Source organism: Amblyomma americanum, chromosome 2, assembly GCF_052857255.1.
Source record: "Amblyomma americanum isolate KBUSLIRL-KWMA chromosome 2, ASM5285725v1, whole genome shotgun sequence".
NCBI classification, from domain to species: domain Eukaryota; kingdom Metazoa; phylum Arthropoda; class Arachnida; order Ixodida; family Ixodidae; genus Amblyomma; species Amblyomma americanum.
This window is the reverse complement of record NC_135498.1, coordinates 13,308,607-13,328,278: the sequence shown is the minus strand read 5'-3', so window position 1 is coordinate 13,328,278 and position 19,672 is coordinate 13,308,607. Positions and strand designations below refer to the sequence as shown.

The following is a 19,672-nucleotide window of genomic DNA, read 5'->3' as shown; positions in this document are numbered from 1 at the left end:
TATCAACACGTGATGACATGTGTGATGGTAAAGAAGAAAAATCCTGTTTGAGTGTCTCGTTATGAAATAAAAAGCTGGGGAAAAGACTGAGGCGTGAAATATTTCTACGAACTGCGAGATTAGTCAAACCAAGTTTAGATTTATACGGGAGGCGATGCACTCAGCCGTCAGTTGCAAGCCATGGAAGAAGAAAAGCCTTGCTCGTTGCGGCAGCTTTCGCTACGTATACTAGGCATAGCAGAGCTAAGTCACCGCTAATTTTTCTCATTTCCACCTTTATCTAACATCACACCATTATTTGTCAAGTATGGAGGTAGCCACCGATTACCAGATTCATAAATTACTGTTCAAACAGGCACTAGGAATGCCGACCACCTAATGGCGGGTGCACTTGCAACGGGCGTTTCGGGCACTGACCGAGGCCCGAACTGACGCTAAATGGACAGCGGAAAATTGATAGCGTATAGAATGCGGCCCCAGGTATCAATTCAGGAATCCAACAAGTCCTGCTCGGCTACAGTTATCCTGTGTGTTTGTATACACGGGGCTTCTTTCGACGCAGGCGACCTGGTGGGCCGGCTGGGGCTGGGCTGGATCTCGGACAAGAAGCTGATCGAGCGTCGCAAAGTGATGCTGTTCAACTACCTACTCACGGGCATCCTGATGCAACTGGCCCCGCTGTGCAGCACCTACGCCAGCATCACGACTCTGGCCGTGGCCATGGCCTTGTGCGGGGGCAGCACCATCACCCTCTTCTCGGTGCTGTTCTTCGAGTACCTGGGCATACGACTCATGCCGCTGGCCTACGGGCTGAGCAACTTTGCCGCCGGCAACGCCAACTTCTTCCGCCCTAGAGTCATCGGTATGCGCGCTCCACTTCTCTGTTCGCGAATTCCCGGGCCTAGAGGAGAATGTGGCACCTAGCCAGCCACGCGCGATAAAAAATTGCCGTAGCGGTGGTGTGGAGAGGGTATAAGCGTTGAATTGAGCTAGCCTTTGTGGAAACAGGAGCATTGCGTTTGACGGCATCACCATAACGCGTAGAAGGCTGCTTCTCTCGATCAAAGTCCCGTGGCGCCGTGGGACTCGTAGCAGTGGTTTGCTTCTAGAACCACCGCCAGCGTTGACTGGAAGCTTGATCTCAAGATTAGCTTCTGATGATTATGGAGTGAAAGTAACATTAAGCATAACCTCCGAAGAAAACACTTGCCTCACCTGGGAAAGGTTCCCAGTGTTGGAAGACCAGGGAGGTGAATCAGGACGGACGGTATCTTTAGCGTCCAGAGGGTGGGAGCAAATGTCAGATGATATGGGGTCCCTCAGTAGCTGCGAATGACAAGTAGTCGCTAAGGAGAAGCTTGGAATGGAACAGGTGTACAGGAAAGGCACAGACAAGCCATTAGAGACGGATGAATCAGGCTTAACCACAAACACTTGTCCACCGTTTGCGGGTCACGGGCGCGAAAGGACTATTCAAGTGCTTTTGTTAGGTGGTGCTTCATGCGTGTCCAGGACAGCTAGCTTTCAAACGTGGATGAGAACTGCAGTGATTATGAGTTTGTGGTAGGAAGACCTAGGAGCAAAAAGAGCGTTGATGAGACTCTCAAATGAAGCTGTAAGGTGACTTCACGTTCTATGCTGTAAAAAAAAAAATTTGTGATCCTCAATTATGCACGTTTGGTGCAGAGTCTATTTTTGTTAATGAGGCAAAGAATGAAGAAAACAGCCTTATATATTCATTCCATTAGCTGTCGTATTTGGCGGGCCCGTGAGCAGAATTTTATTTCGGGCAGGGCTGAAGGTAACGTTTTTAAGCTGGTGGAGGGGGAGGGGTGGTCGTGCCCAACGGGTAAACGAAAACACTTATGGCGGGGGAAAAACCTTTATTTCTTGGCGAGAGGGGGGGGGGGAGGGGTGGGGTGTAGGTTCTCGGGTTTATTCTTGGAAAAGTGCCTGACACTTAGTATTCTCCTGAAATGCCGACAAGTGGTCTACTGCACATTTTGATGCTAGCATTTGCCACTAAGGTCCCGTCTATCTTTTTTCTGCAAATTATTCTCACAGCAATTTTCTGTGTCCTGCTAATAGAGGTTGCATTGAAGAACGAGTGCTGACACCACCTGTGCAACATGCTTTCGGTTAATGGGGTGCAGGGATGCTATGGTTGACGTGCAGTAGAAAGGGCATGAGTTTGCAGCAGTCTTAAATCTCTGAGAAATACTGTCAATATGCAACATTGCTTGTTGTGAATTTTGGTAAGCCTTAACCCGGGCAACACGTTACAGGGCCATTTTGCTTTTCACTTGGCTACGTTGGTTTCGCGTCTTTTTAGTTAGCTTTTAAACACAGGAATACAGTTTTTGTACAAAGAAAAACATTTCACCGGGTGCCTTAGCATGCTGCTGGGGTGCTCCTTAGCGACGCGGTCGAGACAAAGTGATCATTACCATTTGACACGCGCCTTTCTGTTGGAAGAATTTGGCAGACGCACGTAACATACCCTGAAAAAGCTGGGAATCGAGCGCTGTCGAACCCAAAACTGGCATTCACATTGAACGCTTTTGTTTTTCAGGCTATTACCGCGATTCGCACGGCAAGTACGATGGCCTTTTCCAGTTGCTGGGGAGCTTCCAGTTGTTCGTCTCCTTCCTCTGGCTTCTCTCGTGCGTCTTTGAGAAGTTCAAGCAGTCCAAGGACGCCTCGAAGGACCAACCAGACAACGCTGTCTGAATCGAAGCCTTGCAAGGTTTCTGATGACCAGCTGGCTCGTTCCCCATCCATTCCTCTCCCACCACCCTCCTATTCCATGGCTGCCTCCGATGTCAACACCATACCCTTCCCTGTAGCATCTGGAACGCGGTGTTGTCGCGTAATATAGGCATTCTTTCCTCTCTTACCCGGGGCGGACGAAGTTGTGCTTCGCAAAGTCGCAATGGCCTGGCCTTCTGCAAGTTAAAATTGGAACTCTCTACATGTTCCATAAAGCGCAAATGTCCGGACTTCCCTTCAGGCGTCGAAAGCAGATGCTCGCTACCTAATGTGGACGGGTCCAGTATTGCAACTGGAGCGCATCTATCCCGGCGCAGTCTCTGCTGCAGTGCTACTTCCAGCTGACATCGCTGGTTACATGATAACCACTTTATTTCACACGCAACACAAGCCTCGTGGCGTAAAGGAACATTTTACGCCTTAAGGCGCCGACCTTGGATCAAGTCGACGAACACATGGCGTCACTGGAAAGCAGGCTAATAATGGAGTTGCTTTCAATAACCACGAAGACAATGCATCCGTGTTCCAGAACACGAAGAAATACCTCTAAATAGGAAGTTCCGAAGCGACCGGTCACGACGTCTTACGCTCAATACGAGCAGAAACAAGCTTCGGCTTGTTCTATGAAGCCTTGAGCTTAGGCGAGTGCATGCCTGTCCGCATTTCGGCGCCGTATTTCATGAACGTTGTGCGTACTGTTCCATTATTGTCTTAGAATCTGTGACAAGGCTAACTGTTTGTGGACACTGTGATATAAACACTTGGCGGTCTCATGGCATTTCGTCCAGATGTGACCGCAGTTCCATCGTCAACACAACTAATTATTCGGCCAGCCTCGAAAAAAAAGCAACAAAAAGCTGAAGTAGAAGCACTAATGACGTCATCTTCGAGGTGCATTTCTTGGCAGTTGGGTCTATAGTAAGGAGGACGAAAGAGTGAAAGCTGAGTAGGGAGCTCAAACAATGGTTCGTGCTTGGTTGAGTGCGGTAAAGATCGCTGGTATTTTTCTGCTGGAACAGAAGGTATGTAAATGCGTTGTGAAATACAGTTCAAACGACTGCGATAACGTAAACAAATAACTAAGCCTACAAAATAAACCTTTCCTGCTGCTGCGGTTGCGTAAGTGTGTGCTTGCGAGAGCCCATATATTTACCTCTATTTTTGAGACGAAACATTTCGATTAGAGGCGAGCGTGTTCTTGAATGCTTGGATTGCTGTGTGTGGAGTTTTCATTTGTGCACACCACGCATGTGTAGACGCGTGCTGATGCTTATCTTCGCCTGTACGTGTACGCATGCGCGACACTGTGCTTACACAATGCCAAGCGTGCAGAACACGAGCGTTTAAGGAGGTGCGAACCTCGTCTTAGCGATGTCCTCTTTGTAGGAAGCTGTGATTACTCATTATCAAGGATGTTGTTTTTCATGCTACACAGTCGTAGTGAAGTGTACATTCTGCGAATGTTGTTTTGCTCCCGTTTTCGCGACACACAATTGTTTTTACATGTATTATAGCTTTCTTTTTTTCGCGCATAATGGTCACCACTGTCTCCTCTATGTCGTTGAATAAAGCCACAAATTTCTGGTTGTGCAGTTTCGTGCTCATTTAATCCATGTGTCAAATCTATAATCGCTGAGCTAGCGCTTTAAACTGCCACTTAAATGCTAGTTGTATGCCTTTTGGGAGCTCGGACTGAATATTGGCAGTGCTAGCAGCGAACATAAACCCGCCTAATAATTTCAGATGTTCAGAATAGTAGAAGTCACCAACAGGAGGACTAAGTTGGTTATACCTTCACCATTAATAAGACTCGTACCATTCTGTTCTCCAGGAGGCGCAGCATTGCAAGGTGAAGTAGAGAAAGGGTGAAAGAAGTCTAATGGCAATTGCACCCATGGTATACTCTGCGACAACTTTTTCTGGCAATGGAGCGGAAGCTACAGAGCAAGAACACACCCTCTCTTTCTACGTTGCGGGATATATTCCGTGCTCAAAGTTATTAGTTTTCTCTTTAAACGCACACTATTGCGAACGTTCGTATTTAAACAGTACTTCTAAAACAAATGGCAACTTTCAACGTCGAAAATCAAAGAAAAACTTTTCTTCACTTCAACAAATTTCTTAGGCACGCCAGTTAGAAGTCGCTTCCATAGGTGGCGCCAGCTACACTAGCAGCGATGGATTGAAGGCACTGCAGAAAGGGCAACGCGCCAGACAGCAAGGCGCACCGTTGTGCTACCAAACTATTTGGTGGAAGGCCGCCCGGCTGTTTCGTCCTGTAGCCTTCACTTCATTGCCAAGAACAACTGTCACGCAGTACAGCGCGGTGACCAGAGCTAGCTGTTCCTCCTTGTTTTTTTTTTTTTTTGCAACTGTTCCATTTGCCAAGCATGAGAGTGTGACGAGTGCGTTTCTGTTTTGTGAGGGATAGCCTGAGGTACAACAAGTGTGCACGGGGCGATCACGTGGTCCCCGTGGGGTGCCCGTGCAGGGTCCCTGCACCCCGCGTCCCCGCGTGCGGGATGCTACCCCGACCTCCAGTCACGTTTCGTAGTCACGACAACTACGACGTTTCATTTCGGCCGAAAACCTTCCACTTAGCTGCGGCGTCGTGAAAGAAGGAAGGGAACGCAGTGTGGTCATTCAGACTGCCCGGTTGGTTACCCTGCACATCGGGAATGAGATAAATGCTGAGAGAGAGAAGAGAAAAGGTTAAAGTTTTTCCTTTTGTATTCTTTGGGCGTAAAAACTTAGATGTGTGCGCCGTGACCAATAAAAATGCAGTACACATGCCAAAAAATGCCCAATATAGGTGATTTTCGCGAGCTGTAGGCGGCGCCGCAATCGACCTAAGATTGCAACCGTAAAGGGTGCTCGGTCTGTGATCACCCTGGGCGCATTAATAAGTTTACGTGTTTGCACGATTAACTCACGTATGTTCGTTGAACGTGGGCGCCCATATTTAGCTAAACACTTAGCATTAGTCGGCGTAAAACGCTAAAGCGATGACAAAGTGGAGATCGTCGACCTGTGTCTGCAAACGCTCATCGTGCAAGCGGAACTGCAAACGATCGTCAGCCCCCGCCAGGATGTTTTTAGAGATGACAAGATCGGCAGTGCTGAGTGTTGCTACACGGCGGAAAAGTAAAAAAATCGAAGCACCTCTCGGGTTTACGGGTTTATTGTTGCATCGTTAAGTAGGGCTTTGCGAAATGATAACAAAGCGCTGAAAGCTGGAATGGTTCGCGATAGTTTCGCTTTCGACCGTTCCTGCGCTTGGGTTTCAACTCGGCAAGCTGAACAAAGTAGCATTTACGTGTGGCCATTACGTGAGTCGAGCTAGTAACATCCTTGCTTGTAGTGCATTCCTAAGGAGACTTGTCTTGAGCTCTGGACCAGTGGGTGGCGGAGCAAATCATAGTGCACTAGAGCAGTGCGCCGCTCTTTCCATGATTTTATTTCTATCCAGCTTCCCTTCCGCGCAAGCACCGCGCTTGAAACGCATTACCTTCCGTAAACTTTCGCTGTGTTTTCTCTACAAAGGACCGCTCCAATGCTCCGATACACGCCTGCACGTCTGTTCAGTGTGACGTGATCTCAGTCTCTTCGAGTCGAGGCGCCCCCTCGCAGGTTCGACGGCGCGGTTAGCACTGATCTATTCGCTTCGAGGCTTTATTTTGCGGACAGTGAAACATGAGTGTTTAGACCGCCGTGGTGGCTCAGTGGTTATGGCGCTCGGCTGCCGACACGAAGGACACGGCTTCGAACCCGGCCGCAGCAGTCGAATTTCGATGGAGGCGAAATTCTAGAGGCCCGTGTGCTGTGCGATGTCAGTGCACGTTAAAGAACTTCAGGTGGTCGATATTTACGGAGCTCTTCACTACGGCGTCCCACATAACCTGAGTCGCTTTGGGAAATTAAACCTATATAAACCATAAACCAAACATGACTATTTGGAATGAACAGACACCTGTACGGAAATTTAACGCAGAGAGGAAAAAATAAAATGCCGGGGCATTAACTGCACCTTGGGTTACGATAAGACACTATTTTGCAAGCATTACGGCTGCAGAGTCAGCCATCGTGACTAGAAAAGAGAAGCGTTTCTAAAAGGCCACAAGCGAAGCTATCCAACGGGAAATGCAGGGACGTAAGCCCAGTCGCAGTGAAAGGTGGCGGTATGATCTAGACATTGCGTTGCATTAAGACAATGCTGTGTTGGGGCAACCACACAAACTGCACTGTAGCGTCCGGTTTTTGACAATGTAATGTAGACGTGCAACGCTCACCCATGAGCCGATCGAGCAGCCACATGAGCGAGGCCATTACCCATGATGCCGCTTTGGCCTGGTGTAGCACCTGGAGTGGGGTGGGGTGACCATTGCGGCGTGACCTTCGCGACGATGTTGAATATCCCCTCTCACCTCTGCGACCAATTGCTCATCACTTGTGTGGTGTAACGCGGAGTGGGAGGGAAGAGTAAACCACTAAATACCACGAAGTACAAATGAAATACTTCCAAGAGGTGCCAGAGGAATTTGTCGCTTGGCCTCCATCTTTCAGCCCTGATTTGATAAAAATTCCCTGAATAATTTTACTGCATTTTCTTCACAATTGTATCGTGCTTTGTTCCAGATAACTTTGTTATTGTGTGATTGAATGGCGCTGACATAGCAAGTAAACAATTCCGCCCTTTTAGTACTCGCCTCGTCGATGCGAAAGTGACTCTGAGATGTCACCCATGCACTGATGTAGACTCCCCACCTCCCCGACGAAAAACTGCCCATAAAGGGGTCTGTAAGTGTCTGAATAAATATCATAAAATATGCACATAAAGTTATAACAGAACAAATAAATGAATGTCGTAAGGTACCTCTATCAGGATAGTTCGTGTACCCGGTGATCTGAAACAAGCCAAGTGCTTCATGTGAGGGGTGGTAGGTGATGAATGAATTTAGATTCAAACTCGATGGCAGACTTAGAGACAGTGTGCAGGGGGCTGTTTGTAAGCATAACAGGGTATCTTTGGAATCGCAGAATGCGCCCCATATGAGGCTCGCACTAGCGCAATACCGCGATAGCGTCCGAGCTCCTTGACGTTAAAACGGAGGGGCTGTCTCATCGGTTCCATCAGCGCCGGCAACGCTATGCGACGTTCCGCTAGCCGCGAGGCCACATCCACACACGCGCACTACTGCGATCAAAGATTGTTTGCCTGCGCTGCAGATAACGCAGTCCAGGACCAGGACACTAAGTGGCAACAGCGGGACGCTCTACGCTCCAAAAAACCAAGCGATCATTTATTCGAGCCTCAATGCTGCATCAGTGACGGGGCCTCCGGTGTCGCAGTCACTCACGCCAGGTACGCTGCAACGCTGCCGGTAGACCACAGTGCCGGAGGCGCACGTCTTCGCCCCCCCCCCCCCCCCCCATTTCCACCCTCCGGCCCCTCTCGCTGCTTGCTCGGCAGTTATCTCGCCGCCAGCTACACCAACGCATGCTGAACGGCCAGCCGGCGAAGAAGTCGCCGGACATGCGCGGGCGTGGTGCACCCAGATGCACCCGTTGCCACCCGATTGACGCAGGATGATATGTGCTCGGCCTGCGCAGCGTTGTGCGCCGAGTCATAGGAGCCGTGGGCCCAACAGGGTATAATGTCTTCACAGTAGAATAACAAAGTGGATTTTCGGTCGTCACAGATTTCCTGTAATGTTTTTACCTGTGAACTCGCAGTAACAACAGATATTTTTGTGGTGCTAACAGAAGCTTGTGTAGTTCATACAAAAATACACCAGAACTACAGTTAATGGAAATGCACTACAAAAAAAAGGCAGCACTACAGCAAAATACCGCGCAACAAAAAACCTGTGGTTACGACAAAACGACAAACCATTTTCGTATTTTGACACGGTTCTGTCGTGTTTTTTTTTTTTCAACACGATAGATGTTGATAAAAAGGTTCCAAGGCTTAAATTCGGAGGATTATATATCACGCCTGTCATTCATTTCCCTTCCATCTGTACAAAGAAGGATTGAATACTATGGGAGGAGATCGTGACTGATTTCAGTTTCACAAAACTAAGTGCACCTCTAAGTGCACATAAAGAGAAAATTCCCCGAAACGATAAATTGAAACACACGGAGATGGCACTAATGAATAGCCAGGTAAAAAAAGCACCTTCTTCATTTTTCAGACAAGCTTCAATAACTGCGTTAACGTGAAAAGGGCTTGTGTGTTGGATAAAAGTACGGTAAGAAGGTTTAGATCCTTTCGAATACTGCATATGTCCCAATAAAGCAAAACTGACAAGATCTTAGCTTTGCATGTTTGGGCTACATCATTCATTGTGCACGACAGTTACAGATGGGAATAGCAAGGCTGTGACGACCAGAAAAAGAGACAAGAGATCTATGCTAACTTAGTAAAGTCTTCTCCTTGGTAAGGTCTTGGTAAGGGGCTATGAATAACTTTTTACTTTTATAGCTTTCGCATTAGAATTGTGCTTTTTTAAACCGACGCAAACTTCTACCCCATTTCCCGCTTCGTCTGTATTGCTTTTTCTAGCAACAACTGGTTTACTGGGGGCAAACGTTCGCTGATGTACACAGGACAATGGTTTTCGATGCCAATGCTGGATGCTAAAAGGCTGCTGCTCATTCCTACATGCACCATTTTATCGCGCGAAGTTCTAGAGTTGAATTTCATTACAGTGTTTTCTGGTACCTTTTTCTAATTCTAAACTCGATGATTTGCATCAATATCCCACGGATTAAGGTCGACATGTCGAAAGACGCAGTTGTTCGGGCCGTCTTACTAAGGTCCTCTTTTTAACTACTGGGGCACCTTCCACTTCAAGGGCGTTTCTTCTACCATACTCAGTCAGTTGTTTCTTAGTTCATTTAAGCTCTTCATCTAGCCCGTAATTTCGTTTTTCGCTTTGGATGGTGCCGCTTTTGATCTCATAGATTTCTTCGCGCAGGCTCCTGACTTCAGCCTTCAATTCGTGGTAGTTGTCATTGACGAACTTATAGCTTTCGTCATGCAGTAAAATTCCACCCTAATAAAATTTACATATTCACGCTGCTCAATTTGGCTCTTCAGTTCCAAATGATATCCACAATTTCGGTTATCACATCTGCTAGAATTTCCGACAGTTCCTTTCAGCATGGATCTTTTTTTCCCCGATAGACTTGGCTAAATCGGATAACACGTCAACTCCGTTCCCACCTGTCGGCAAAGAGAACAGAAAAACACCGCAGATAAAACACTATGTCGAGCAAAGAGCAGTATAGCAGCCGTATCAGTACAGCTAGTTAATACGCACTAAAGAATATCTTCCTGGTATATATTCCTTAGCGCGAAAAGATGCTTTAATTTCGCCGTCAACATAGCCGAGAAGGATGTTCGACTGAGTTTGCCAAGAGTGGAAGCTGAAGGAATTTTATGCTTGAAGGGACCCATTTATTGTTAGCGCGAGCGAACACCCCGCGCTCTCCCGCACATGAGGGACAAGAGTCAGAGGATTATGCTGATGGACTTCCATACTTGTCTATTCGGCGCTTATTTTGTTCTGCATCCTTGGAGCTTCTCTAAGATCGGCCGGGTGATTTGCACACCTCCGTTATGGTTTTTGCACGCCGAAAACCATATAGTGTCGTACTAAAGTTATGCACACCTCCGTTATGGTTTTTGCACGCCGAAAACCATATAGTGTCGTACTAAAGTTCATGCACCCTGATATGTACTCATAGCAATGGTCATTGCAGTTATTTTTGACCTAAAGATAACCGTAATAATTCTGCTTTTTTTGGCACGTCTTCTCTATATGCCATTTAGGTGCGGGCCAGACAGTTTGCCGCCCGACGTTTGCTAGAAAAGCCACTCAGCCGAGTACGCTTGACATATTTTGGAATGCCATCATTCTCGAAACCATACTTGCCAGATAGAACAGGAACATTGCGTCACCTTCCACGCTAGATGCAGCTTGTGAGTTGTAAGCGTCGTTCCAATTCCATAACGTAGTTTTCGGTGCATGTCCAACATTGCAGCGTTCTGTGCTTCTTACGCTAGAATGACTGGCTGGAAATGCAGGAATCTCCTGCGGCCGCTTTCGGGAGAAGCAAGTCGCAACTTGCAACTTACGGAATAGGCAGCAACATCTGTGGCGACATCTATTCGTAGTGCTGCGGACTTTTTCAGCACTCTGGAGCAGCGTTTCCGCGCCAGGTGGCGCGCGAGTGTGCAGAACACGCATAGAACAGAACAGAAGACATATAGAGTCAGGTACCTTGAGATAGACGCGTTGTGCATTGCGTGCGGAGAGGAGGAGGAAACGGCTGAACACTTGATACTTTTCTGTAAAGGGCTTCACCCTACAGTGAAAAGCAGCGGGGTTGATTTGTCCAAGGCATTGGGGTTTAAGGACAGTGAAGGGAAAGTAGATTTTAAGCGGGTAGAAGTAACCAAGCGAAGGTTATCTGATTGGTGGCTAAAATCAAGACAAGAGTACAATTTCACTAGTCATGGCTAGGTGGCTTGAACCACCTCCCGGTTTAAAGGGTTCAGCCACATCCATCCATCCATCCATCCATCCATCCATCCATCCATCCATCCATCCATCCATCCATCCATCCATCCATCCATCCATCCATCCATCCATCCATCCATCCATCCATCCATCCATCCATCCACCCATCCATCCATCCATCCATCCATCCATCCATCCATCCATCCATCCATCCATCCGTCCGTCCGTCCGTCCATCCATCCATCCATCCATCCATCCATCCATCCATCCATCCATCCATCCATCCATCCATCCATCCATCCATCCATCCATCCATGCATCCACATATGCTTTATATGATAAGTATGGTTTCATGCTTTATATGATAAGTATGGAAAGAAGGCTACAAGGGAACAAATCTGGGTTATAAGCTGTCGTACAGATTTGGCGGAGGGGCTGTTGAGCAACGACTACCGGGTCTAATGTATGCGGACGATATTGTACTGTTAGCAGTTAGCCAGGAAGATTTGCAAACTCTGGTTAATTGCTGTGGAGACGAAGGAGACAGCCTACGTTTAAGTTTTAGCACAACTAAGTCCGGTGTGATGATTTTCAACGATACAACTGATCAGTAGCTTACAATACAAGGCCATGAAATACCCCGAGTGGCCGAATACAAATATCTCGGGGTATGGGTAAACGAAGGAAGGGCAGAGGTACATGGAAAAACATGAACTGTCTCTCATAGCAAAAGGGCGAAGAGATGCCGGGATAACGAAACATAGGGCATTGTGGCGGTAAACAGGTATGAAGTACTGAGAGGTATTTGGAAAGGAATAATGGCGCCGGGGCTTACTTACGGGAATGCGGTTCCGTGCTTAAGCGAAGAAGTTCAGTCGAGATTAGAAGTAAATCAGAGAGCTGTTGGAAGATCAGCACTAGGTGCCCACGGGAAAACCGCAAACGAGGCCGTACAGGGGGATATGGGCTGGGCACCGTCGTAAGCACGGGAACCTGAGAGTAAAATACTACACGAAGAACGCATGAGGAAATTGGACGATAACAGGTGGGCAGCTAAGGCATTTAAATACCTATACGGAAAGAGCGCCGACTCACATTGGCTGAAAAGAACTAGGAAGCTAGCCAGTAAGTATGCCAGACACGAGGGCGGAGAAAGGAAGAGCATTAAACGAGAGGTTAAAAACGCGAGAGGTAAAAATCGGATAGATTCAATGGAAAAGAAGCATAGTGTAGAACTATATCGATGCTGGAAAAGGCAAATCAGGAAGGAAGCGTTTTATAGTAACTCAAGAGGCAGTACCCTCCTCTTTGAAGCTAGGTCAGGGTGTCTTAGAACGCGCAGCTATAAAAAGAAATTTAACAAAGAAGATGACACATGTGCTTTGTGTGGTAAAGCTGTAGAAATAATAGAACGCCTCATACTAAAATGTGATGGTATCCATCCCGAAGTCGATGCAGGCAGTCACTCTTCTTGAGGCCCTAGGGTATAGATATAATAATAGTCATGGAAATAAATCTTCGGTGGAAATTAGCAAAAAGCGATTGGAAGATTGGTAGCTCAAAAGCAGAGTGGTGACATAAGGTTAAAAGTGTAGGAAGACGTATTAAAAGAAAATGGCGAATTTTAATAACTTACAACACCGTTAAACAAAAATAAAGGGAAAAAAAGCTGAGCATGGTGGCAACTGCCATCACCCCGTTTCAAAGGGGACGCTCCTACCTTCCATCCATCCGTCCACATAGATTTTAAAGGAATCTTTGCGTTGCTTTACAAAGACCTCTCTAATCCCGGTATTTCGCATGAAAATTGAAAATTGGTTGCCTGGGAAAGGAAATGACGCAGTAACTGTCTCACTTATCTCGGTGGACACCGAAACCGCGCCGTAACGGAAGGGGAAAGGAGGCAGTGAAAGAAGAAAGGGTGAAAGAGGTGCCGCAGTGGAGGTCTCCGGAAAAATTTCTCGAAAACCTGGAGATCTTTAACGTGCACTGACATCGCACAGAACACGGGCGCCTTTGCGTTTCGCCTCCATCGAAACGCTGTCGCCGCGGTCGGGTTCGAACCCAGGTACTACGGCTCAGTAGAAGAGAGGCTTAACCACTGAGCCACCGCGGCGGGTCTTATTTCTCCTGGCTTATTCATTTATTTATTTTGATGTGCCCACTAAGAGCCATATGTCGTTTCAGCGGCTCACTCAGAGCAGTGAAAGAGAAAACAACAGTGAAAAGAATAATGAAAGAATAACAAAACATCAATTAATGATGGAAACGTAGAAATGGCAATGAATAGTAGAAACATATAAGGTGAGATCACTGCAGCAGACATACTGGTGAACATCGTCGATTAGGCATGCTGCAAGAGCTTTCTAGTGATAGTGTTTATTACAAATTTCCTCGCCGAAAATAAAGGTGAAGTATCGGAAATAAACCTCCGGTAGTCGAAATTATTCCGGAGCCCTCCAATACGGCACCTCTTTTTTCCTTTCTTCTTTCACTTCATCCTTTATCCCTTCCCCTACGGCGCGGTTCGGGAGTCCACCAGATGTGAGACAGTTACTGCGCAATTTCCTTTCATCAAAAACCGATTTCCAAAAAAACAATTTTCAAACGCCGATTATATCACTGTGAACAATGCATGTACCATTAAAGTTCCATTAAAGTTCTTCTCTCTCTCTCTCTCTCTCTCTCTCTCTCTCTCTCTCTCTCTCTCTCTCTCTCTCTCTCTCTCTCTCTCATTCGGGAAGATTTGAAAAGTTATTTTCAAAGAGTATTTCATGGTCTTCATTAAACGAGCCTGTTTCATCAGCATATAACAGTTCGTAGCATTGCAGTCAACTGTGCGGCTGTTGCGTCTGCGATTTTGCATAACAAGGCAATGCAAGCTCCCGGACGAGACGGTCTTCCTAATTTATAACTGAGGCGCTTCAGTGTGTAGATCTATCGATTCTTAATAGATCGGTGGAAAGCACATATAATATCATTTCACAAGAATGGAAATCGCATACTGGCTGCTAGCTACCCTACGTTTTCAGCCAGCAGAGGATATTTCATCTTATTAAAGCGTGTTATCGCAAGTTATCTATAGGAGCTCTTGGGAGAACATAAAACGCTCTCTCCACCCCCATGGCACCCGTAAAAATAAGTTTAAAATTAGTACATATTTGCAACAGAGCATGTTTTTTTTTTTTGTTCAGTTGACAGTCTGACGAGTCGGACTGTCTCTCATTATTTTTGTAAACCCTTCACTGGGTTTCGTTCCGCAAGTCATGCGAGAAGTTCGAGCATGTTTGGCTTTTTCCATGCGTAATTGGATAGCTTTTTCCGTCTGTCTAAAAATACAATCTGTTAAGAGCCGAACTATTTCTTCATATACACACTACTCGTTTTCCTTAGAGCTCCATTGTTACTTTGTTAGTGTATTTTCATGCTTTTATGCTTGCCTTTATTCATTTAAACATTTAACATACGCAAACGTGGACAGTGGTTTTATATAGATTTATTTTTTTTTTGCAAATGAGCTGGGTGCCTCAAAAATCTCAAGCGCTAATGATAATGCATCTTTATAGACAGCTGCTCTAACAACTGATCTCTGTTCTGAACTGTGGTTCACGGAGATGAGCAGGAGAAACAAAATGTGACGAATCTTTGCGCTGCTTGCGGATTAATGTACTCTCTTCATAAGCCGGATGTCGAAAGTACATCTAACATGCGTTGAAATTATGCATGTAGTGTGCGATGTCAGTGCACGTTAAGGAACCCCACGTAGTTGAATTATCCGGAGCCCTCTGCTACATCGTCCCTTATAGCATCAGTCGCTTTATGCCACGTTTTTACTTGGACGTGTTTCTGTACTTCCGCCGCATAAATTTGCAGTTATGCCCTAGAATGCTGTAAGAGAGGAGTGCAGTAACGCATGTGCCTTTACTCCTCTCCTAACCTCTCTCCCCCTCCTCGTAACGCTGAATGGGACCGAAGGTCGTTTTTTTTTTTTTTCAATGGAAGGCTTCTGGTGACAGTTACTGCGCGTTACATGTGTTCTTGCAAGTTTCCTCAGAAGCTCGTGTATTATGTCGAAGCTTAGGTGGACGGCTACAAACAACGAGTTTTTTGTGTCAAATGCAAGCTTCTAGACTGAAAGGCTTCCAGTAAAACTGTTCCGCTCGTTATTTTGTGCGTCACGAGGAATCAGAGTGGATTTGTATACACCTCTGCTTAGCTGGTTCGACAGGTCGGTCCTATGTTTTGTTTTCTAGCTTTGCTATTGGGTTCAATGCATGACAACGATTTGTGTCTTCTGTTGAAAGGTTCTTTTTTTTTCTTGACGCATTGCATGAGTAATATGGATGCAATGAAGATTTATAATTTTATGTCGCAGACTTCACAGTGCGGTTGCCCAAATGGTTTCTTTGTGTCTGTATTCAAGTGCACCTTGTTCTTGTGTTCGAGTGGTGCTTAGGACCCAGTGAAGCGAATTTTATTTTCTATCTTCCCTCCGCCCTAAGACAATATGTTCTAAGAACTTCCTGCATAAAAAAATAGACGCTCCCCAGCACTTTCACTTATTCACTTAGCAATAGTGTTATTCTTCAGGGCGAGAAGGACAGGTATCTAGGTGGTTTTTAAAATAATTCCTGGTGGGGCGTGCATGCTTGAGATATCTGTGGTTCTAATTTTCAACCTTGGTTTTTGAAAGAAGTCTGACGAATTATTCTGCCAGTACTGCATGCACTTACGAAATCCAGTTCAAAATATGCGTTGGGACTGTTGGTCGTTGGGATAACTAAGAACACCTTGAAATTTGAACGTATTAAAAAAAAATGAAATGTTTGTATCTTGAAGCTGAAGAAGCTGGACATTTCGTCCTTGATGCTGCAAATATGATTTATACAGTGTAAATGCACAAAAACATATGTCCACTCATACTGTGCCATGAATATTTCCTTTAACAAATTCCATTATCCTTTCTGTATTGCGTTCAGCTTGCTACTACTACAAAACCTAAGCAGATTCGACAAAATATTTACGGCATCTTCTTTTTGTGACAAGATTATTCTGCGAGGACACTTTCTTTCCAAACACGGTGAAAAGATGGAACGAGTTGCCACCAATGGCTTTTGTGCTAAACGATTCAATAACTGTATTTTCTCTTTGTTTAAGGCGAATTTAGTTGTATTCATTCTCTTAATATTTTTTCCGTTCTGCTGTTCTCATTTATTTTCATATTTTGCTGTTCTTGTCACGTGCGCAGCATGGATGTTCCTCCTCATGTGACCGTAGCAAGGCCCGGGGTATGCTTAAAAAGAGAAACGACGAAATATGTAAAAGGTTGGTGCAAGGGCAAAAATCTCATTTTTATGGAGCTGTTTGAATGACGACGACAAGCAGTGGCAGTGTTAAACTTGGAATCTTAAGATTTAACAGGTCTGGCTAAAAAGCACTTGCAAACAGTAACATGCACCTGAAAGATCGAATGAGATATCGCTAAGGGAAATCAAGCACCGCACCCTCCTTTACGACTTGGAATACTGTTGTACAAAGCGGGCGCGCATGGCATCGTCATTTGTCCTCAATTCGCGCAAAAGCCGTAGCGACAACCCCAAAAAACTGCGTACACGCGAATCACAAAGCTTCCTTTCACGATTGCCCATGCGCCAGCCAGACCCACGCGTGCAAAGATTCCGTGCACGCTATATTAAATATGCCGACTGCTGGCGATGCGGTTTGGAGAAGCCTTCTCTGGTGCGTTCCAGCTGTATGCGCAAAACGACGCGATAACTTGCTTTTGTCAATGAAAAGAGAGAAGAGTCAGGAAAGGTAGCAGGAAAGAGACAAGGTGGCAGCTCCCGTTTGAAGAGGCGAAGTGCCTTGGTGCCACGTAGTATAAGGAGGAAGTGTACGCAGGAAAGCAGACGTGTATAAAACAGACAAGAAAACAAGGAAATGGAAATGAGCACGAAGATCGAAGAACAGAACGCACAACGACACCTGCAACGGTTATGCGCAGACGGCAGTTCGCCGCTGCTTTGTCGCTGCGCCTTTTATGCAAAACAACTCGTGCTCAGAGACAGTGCAACCGGTTATTGCGGAAAGTGAGAGTCAGAAGAAGACATCGAGCTCATATTTTCCACTGCCGGAACCATGTCACACCTCGGCTATAGGTCAATGACGACTTCAATACTTGAGACAGCCGTCTGCTCTTTGTGGCGAAGCTTCTGGGCATTAGCCAACAAGTGCTTCTCGAAGTCCTGCAAAACCCCGCTTAGCTGGGCTTCTTGGAGGCGCCTAATGCTTTATAGGGGTGCAGTCGAGCCCACTCATATGAAACGTGACTTTCTGGCGGATTCCGTTCGTTATATTCGATATTCGTAGTAAGTAGACTCCCTGTATTGCAGCCAGAATACTGAGTCCGCCAAAAGTGGCGTGTATTTCAGAATAAATCTGTAATTTGTTCAAATCAGACCCTACCGCGGCGCTTTCCGGGCTCCCCAGAGCGGTCATGTGACCCTCGCCGAAACACTTGGTGCATACAATCCGGGTTAGGGACTAGGCGTAAATGACTGTGATTGAAGCCTTCCCGGCAGCTGGTGACAAGTAGGTCACAATAATAAGATTCCTAGAGGAGAGGGAGTGCTCTTACTGTACATACAATGGCATCGTCAGAGCACAACTCTGAGATGTTGTTCGCACGAGGGTACTGTCATCCGATTCAAGATCCGGCCAGCTGTGCATCAGCGACGCTTTGAAACACATCCTCATGCCTCTGCAAACGTGTTTTAGACAGCGTCATGGCGCGTTGATGGGCCCATGCAGCAACGAATGTACCGCAGCGCTCATGCTCACAGAATGTTAACAGTCGCACTGCGCGCTATATCACGCTGCGTGCACATGAGCAGCCCAAAAGACAACGCATACCAGTGGGCCAGCGTGGCCAGCAAGGCACCCAACATTTTCCAATCGCTGCTGTTAGTTGACCCACAACCATGGGAAGTAGCTTCGCTTATGACACCGTCATTGAGTCGCCCAGCGTTCCTCTGTTTTCACTTAATGCTTTGCACAGTCGGCGCGCGCGCAGGCTGTTGTTTCCGGAGAGCGGTTTCAACGTCACTTGCGGCCCTAAGTGTTTCGCACAAGGCTGCAATAAACAGCTCTTTCACAGCGAATCCACTCCAGCCTACGTTTCGTGGCTTCTGCTCGATTTCGACCGGGAAGAAACAGTGAGCAGTGAGCGACGGCCGCACAAGAGCTTCGTTTACACCACGCATTCGGGCTGCTCTGCTCCGTTTTGTTCGCGACACTGCCGAGACGTGACTCCGAGGCCATCTTCCCAGCGGCGGAAAGGACGCGACCGACGCCGCGGCCTGTTCCCAGAAGCTCGGATTCAACCTCCAATGAGCCGCGCCGCTTGCGCGGCTCGTAAGCAAACCCGCGCCAAGCTGCCGTTCGACCCTGGCCGATCCTCCTGACCCTGACCGACGGCTACGTAATATGACGTGAAAACATAGGGACAATGCGTGGGGACCTGGGGAACTTTTGCTCTACTTATGCAGAGCAGCTCTCTCTTGTTAACAACTCGCAATATGTAACCTTTTGTATAAAGCTCTTCGTCTTCCCGCAGCTTCGCATCTCTGTTGACTCGGGCTCGGCACCACGCCGGAGGCGCCGATGTCGCTGACCAAGTCCCAACAAGGCAATGTTGGATTGGCCTTGTAAGCCACCGGGGAGGGGGGGGGGGGGGAGGGGGGGGGGGGCTGGCCAGTGATTACTTAGCTTCAGTTTCGCCTTTTTATTACTTTTTTGGGTTGACATGTTTCCGGAGCGGTGTCCCGTGGGCGAAGATACGTTCCTCGATATCTGCGCTTAATAGCAGCACGAGTTTTTAATTTCCAGGGGCGAGTTTAAGCCACCACCTGGTTCGTTAAACCAAGGGTTGTTGCCACAGCTGTTCATTTCCGTGGAGGTCTCTTGGAGGGCTCCGGATTAATTTTGACCACCTGGGGACCTTTAACGGGGGCTGACATCGCACAGCACGCTGCCGCCTTTTTGCGTTTCGCCTGCATCGAAACGCGGTCGCTGCGGCCGGGTTAGAACCCGGGAACTCCAGCTCAGTAACCGAGCGCCCGAGCCACTGAGCCACCGCGGCGGGCACTTTTCGTCTGCGTTTAAGATGTTTCAAGATGAATTATGAGCCTTGCTATAGACGTGTAAGCTTCTTTTGAGGGACTGTATTTGTGCGAGAGGACTGAGCGGGGCTTGTAATCATTCCGCAGCAGTATTCAAACCTAACTTTTTTTTTCTACTGAGGGTAGCAGATTTCCAACCGCAGCATCATCCTGGTTAACTTCCCTCTCTTTCCTCACCTATCTTTTCTCGCTATT

The 19,672-nt window shown here is 47.0% G+C and overlaps 1 protein-coding gene and 1 long non-coding RNA gene across 2 annotated transcripts in view; one reads left to right on the top strand and one right to left on the bottom strand.

The window, feature by feature from the left end:
• The window catches only part of LOC144120595 (uncharacterized), a 39,628-nt gene extending 35,267 nt beyond the window's left edge, over positions 1–4,361 (top strand). The window contains exons 5-6 of the mRNA XM_077653167.1: positions 563–862; positions 2,573–4,361. Coding sequence (XP_077509293.1) covers positions 563–862; positions 2,573–2,730 — 458 coding nt within the window. The 3' untranslated portion in view covers positions 2,731–4,361. The remainder of the gene's footprint in view (positions 1–562; positions 863–2,572) is intronic.
• Positions 1–19,672, bottom strand: part of LOC144120597 (uncharacterized) — an 87,097-nt gene that overhangs the window by 60,633 nt on the left and 6,792 nt on the right. The gene's annotated exons all lie outside the window — the stretch shown is intronic.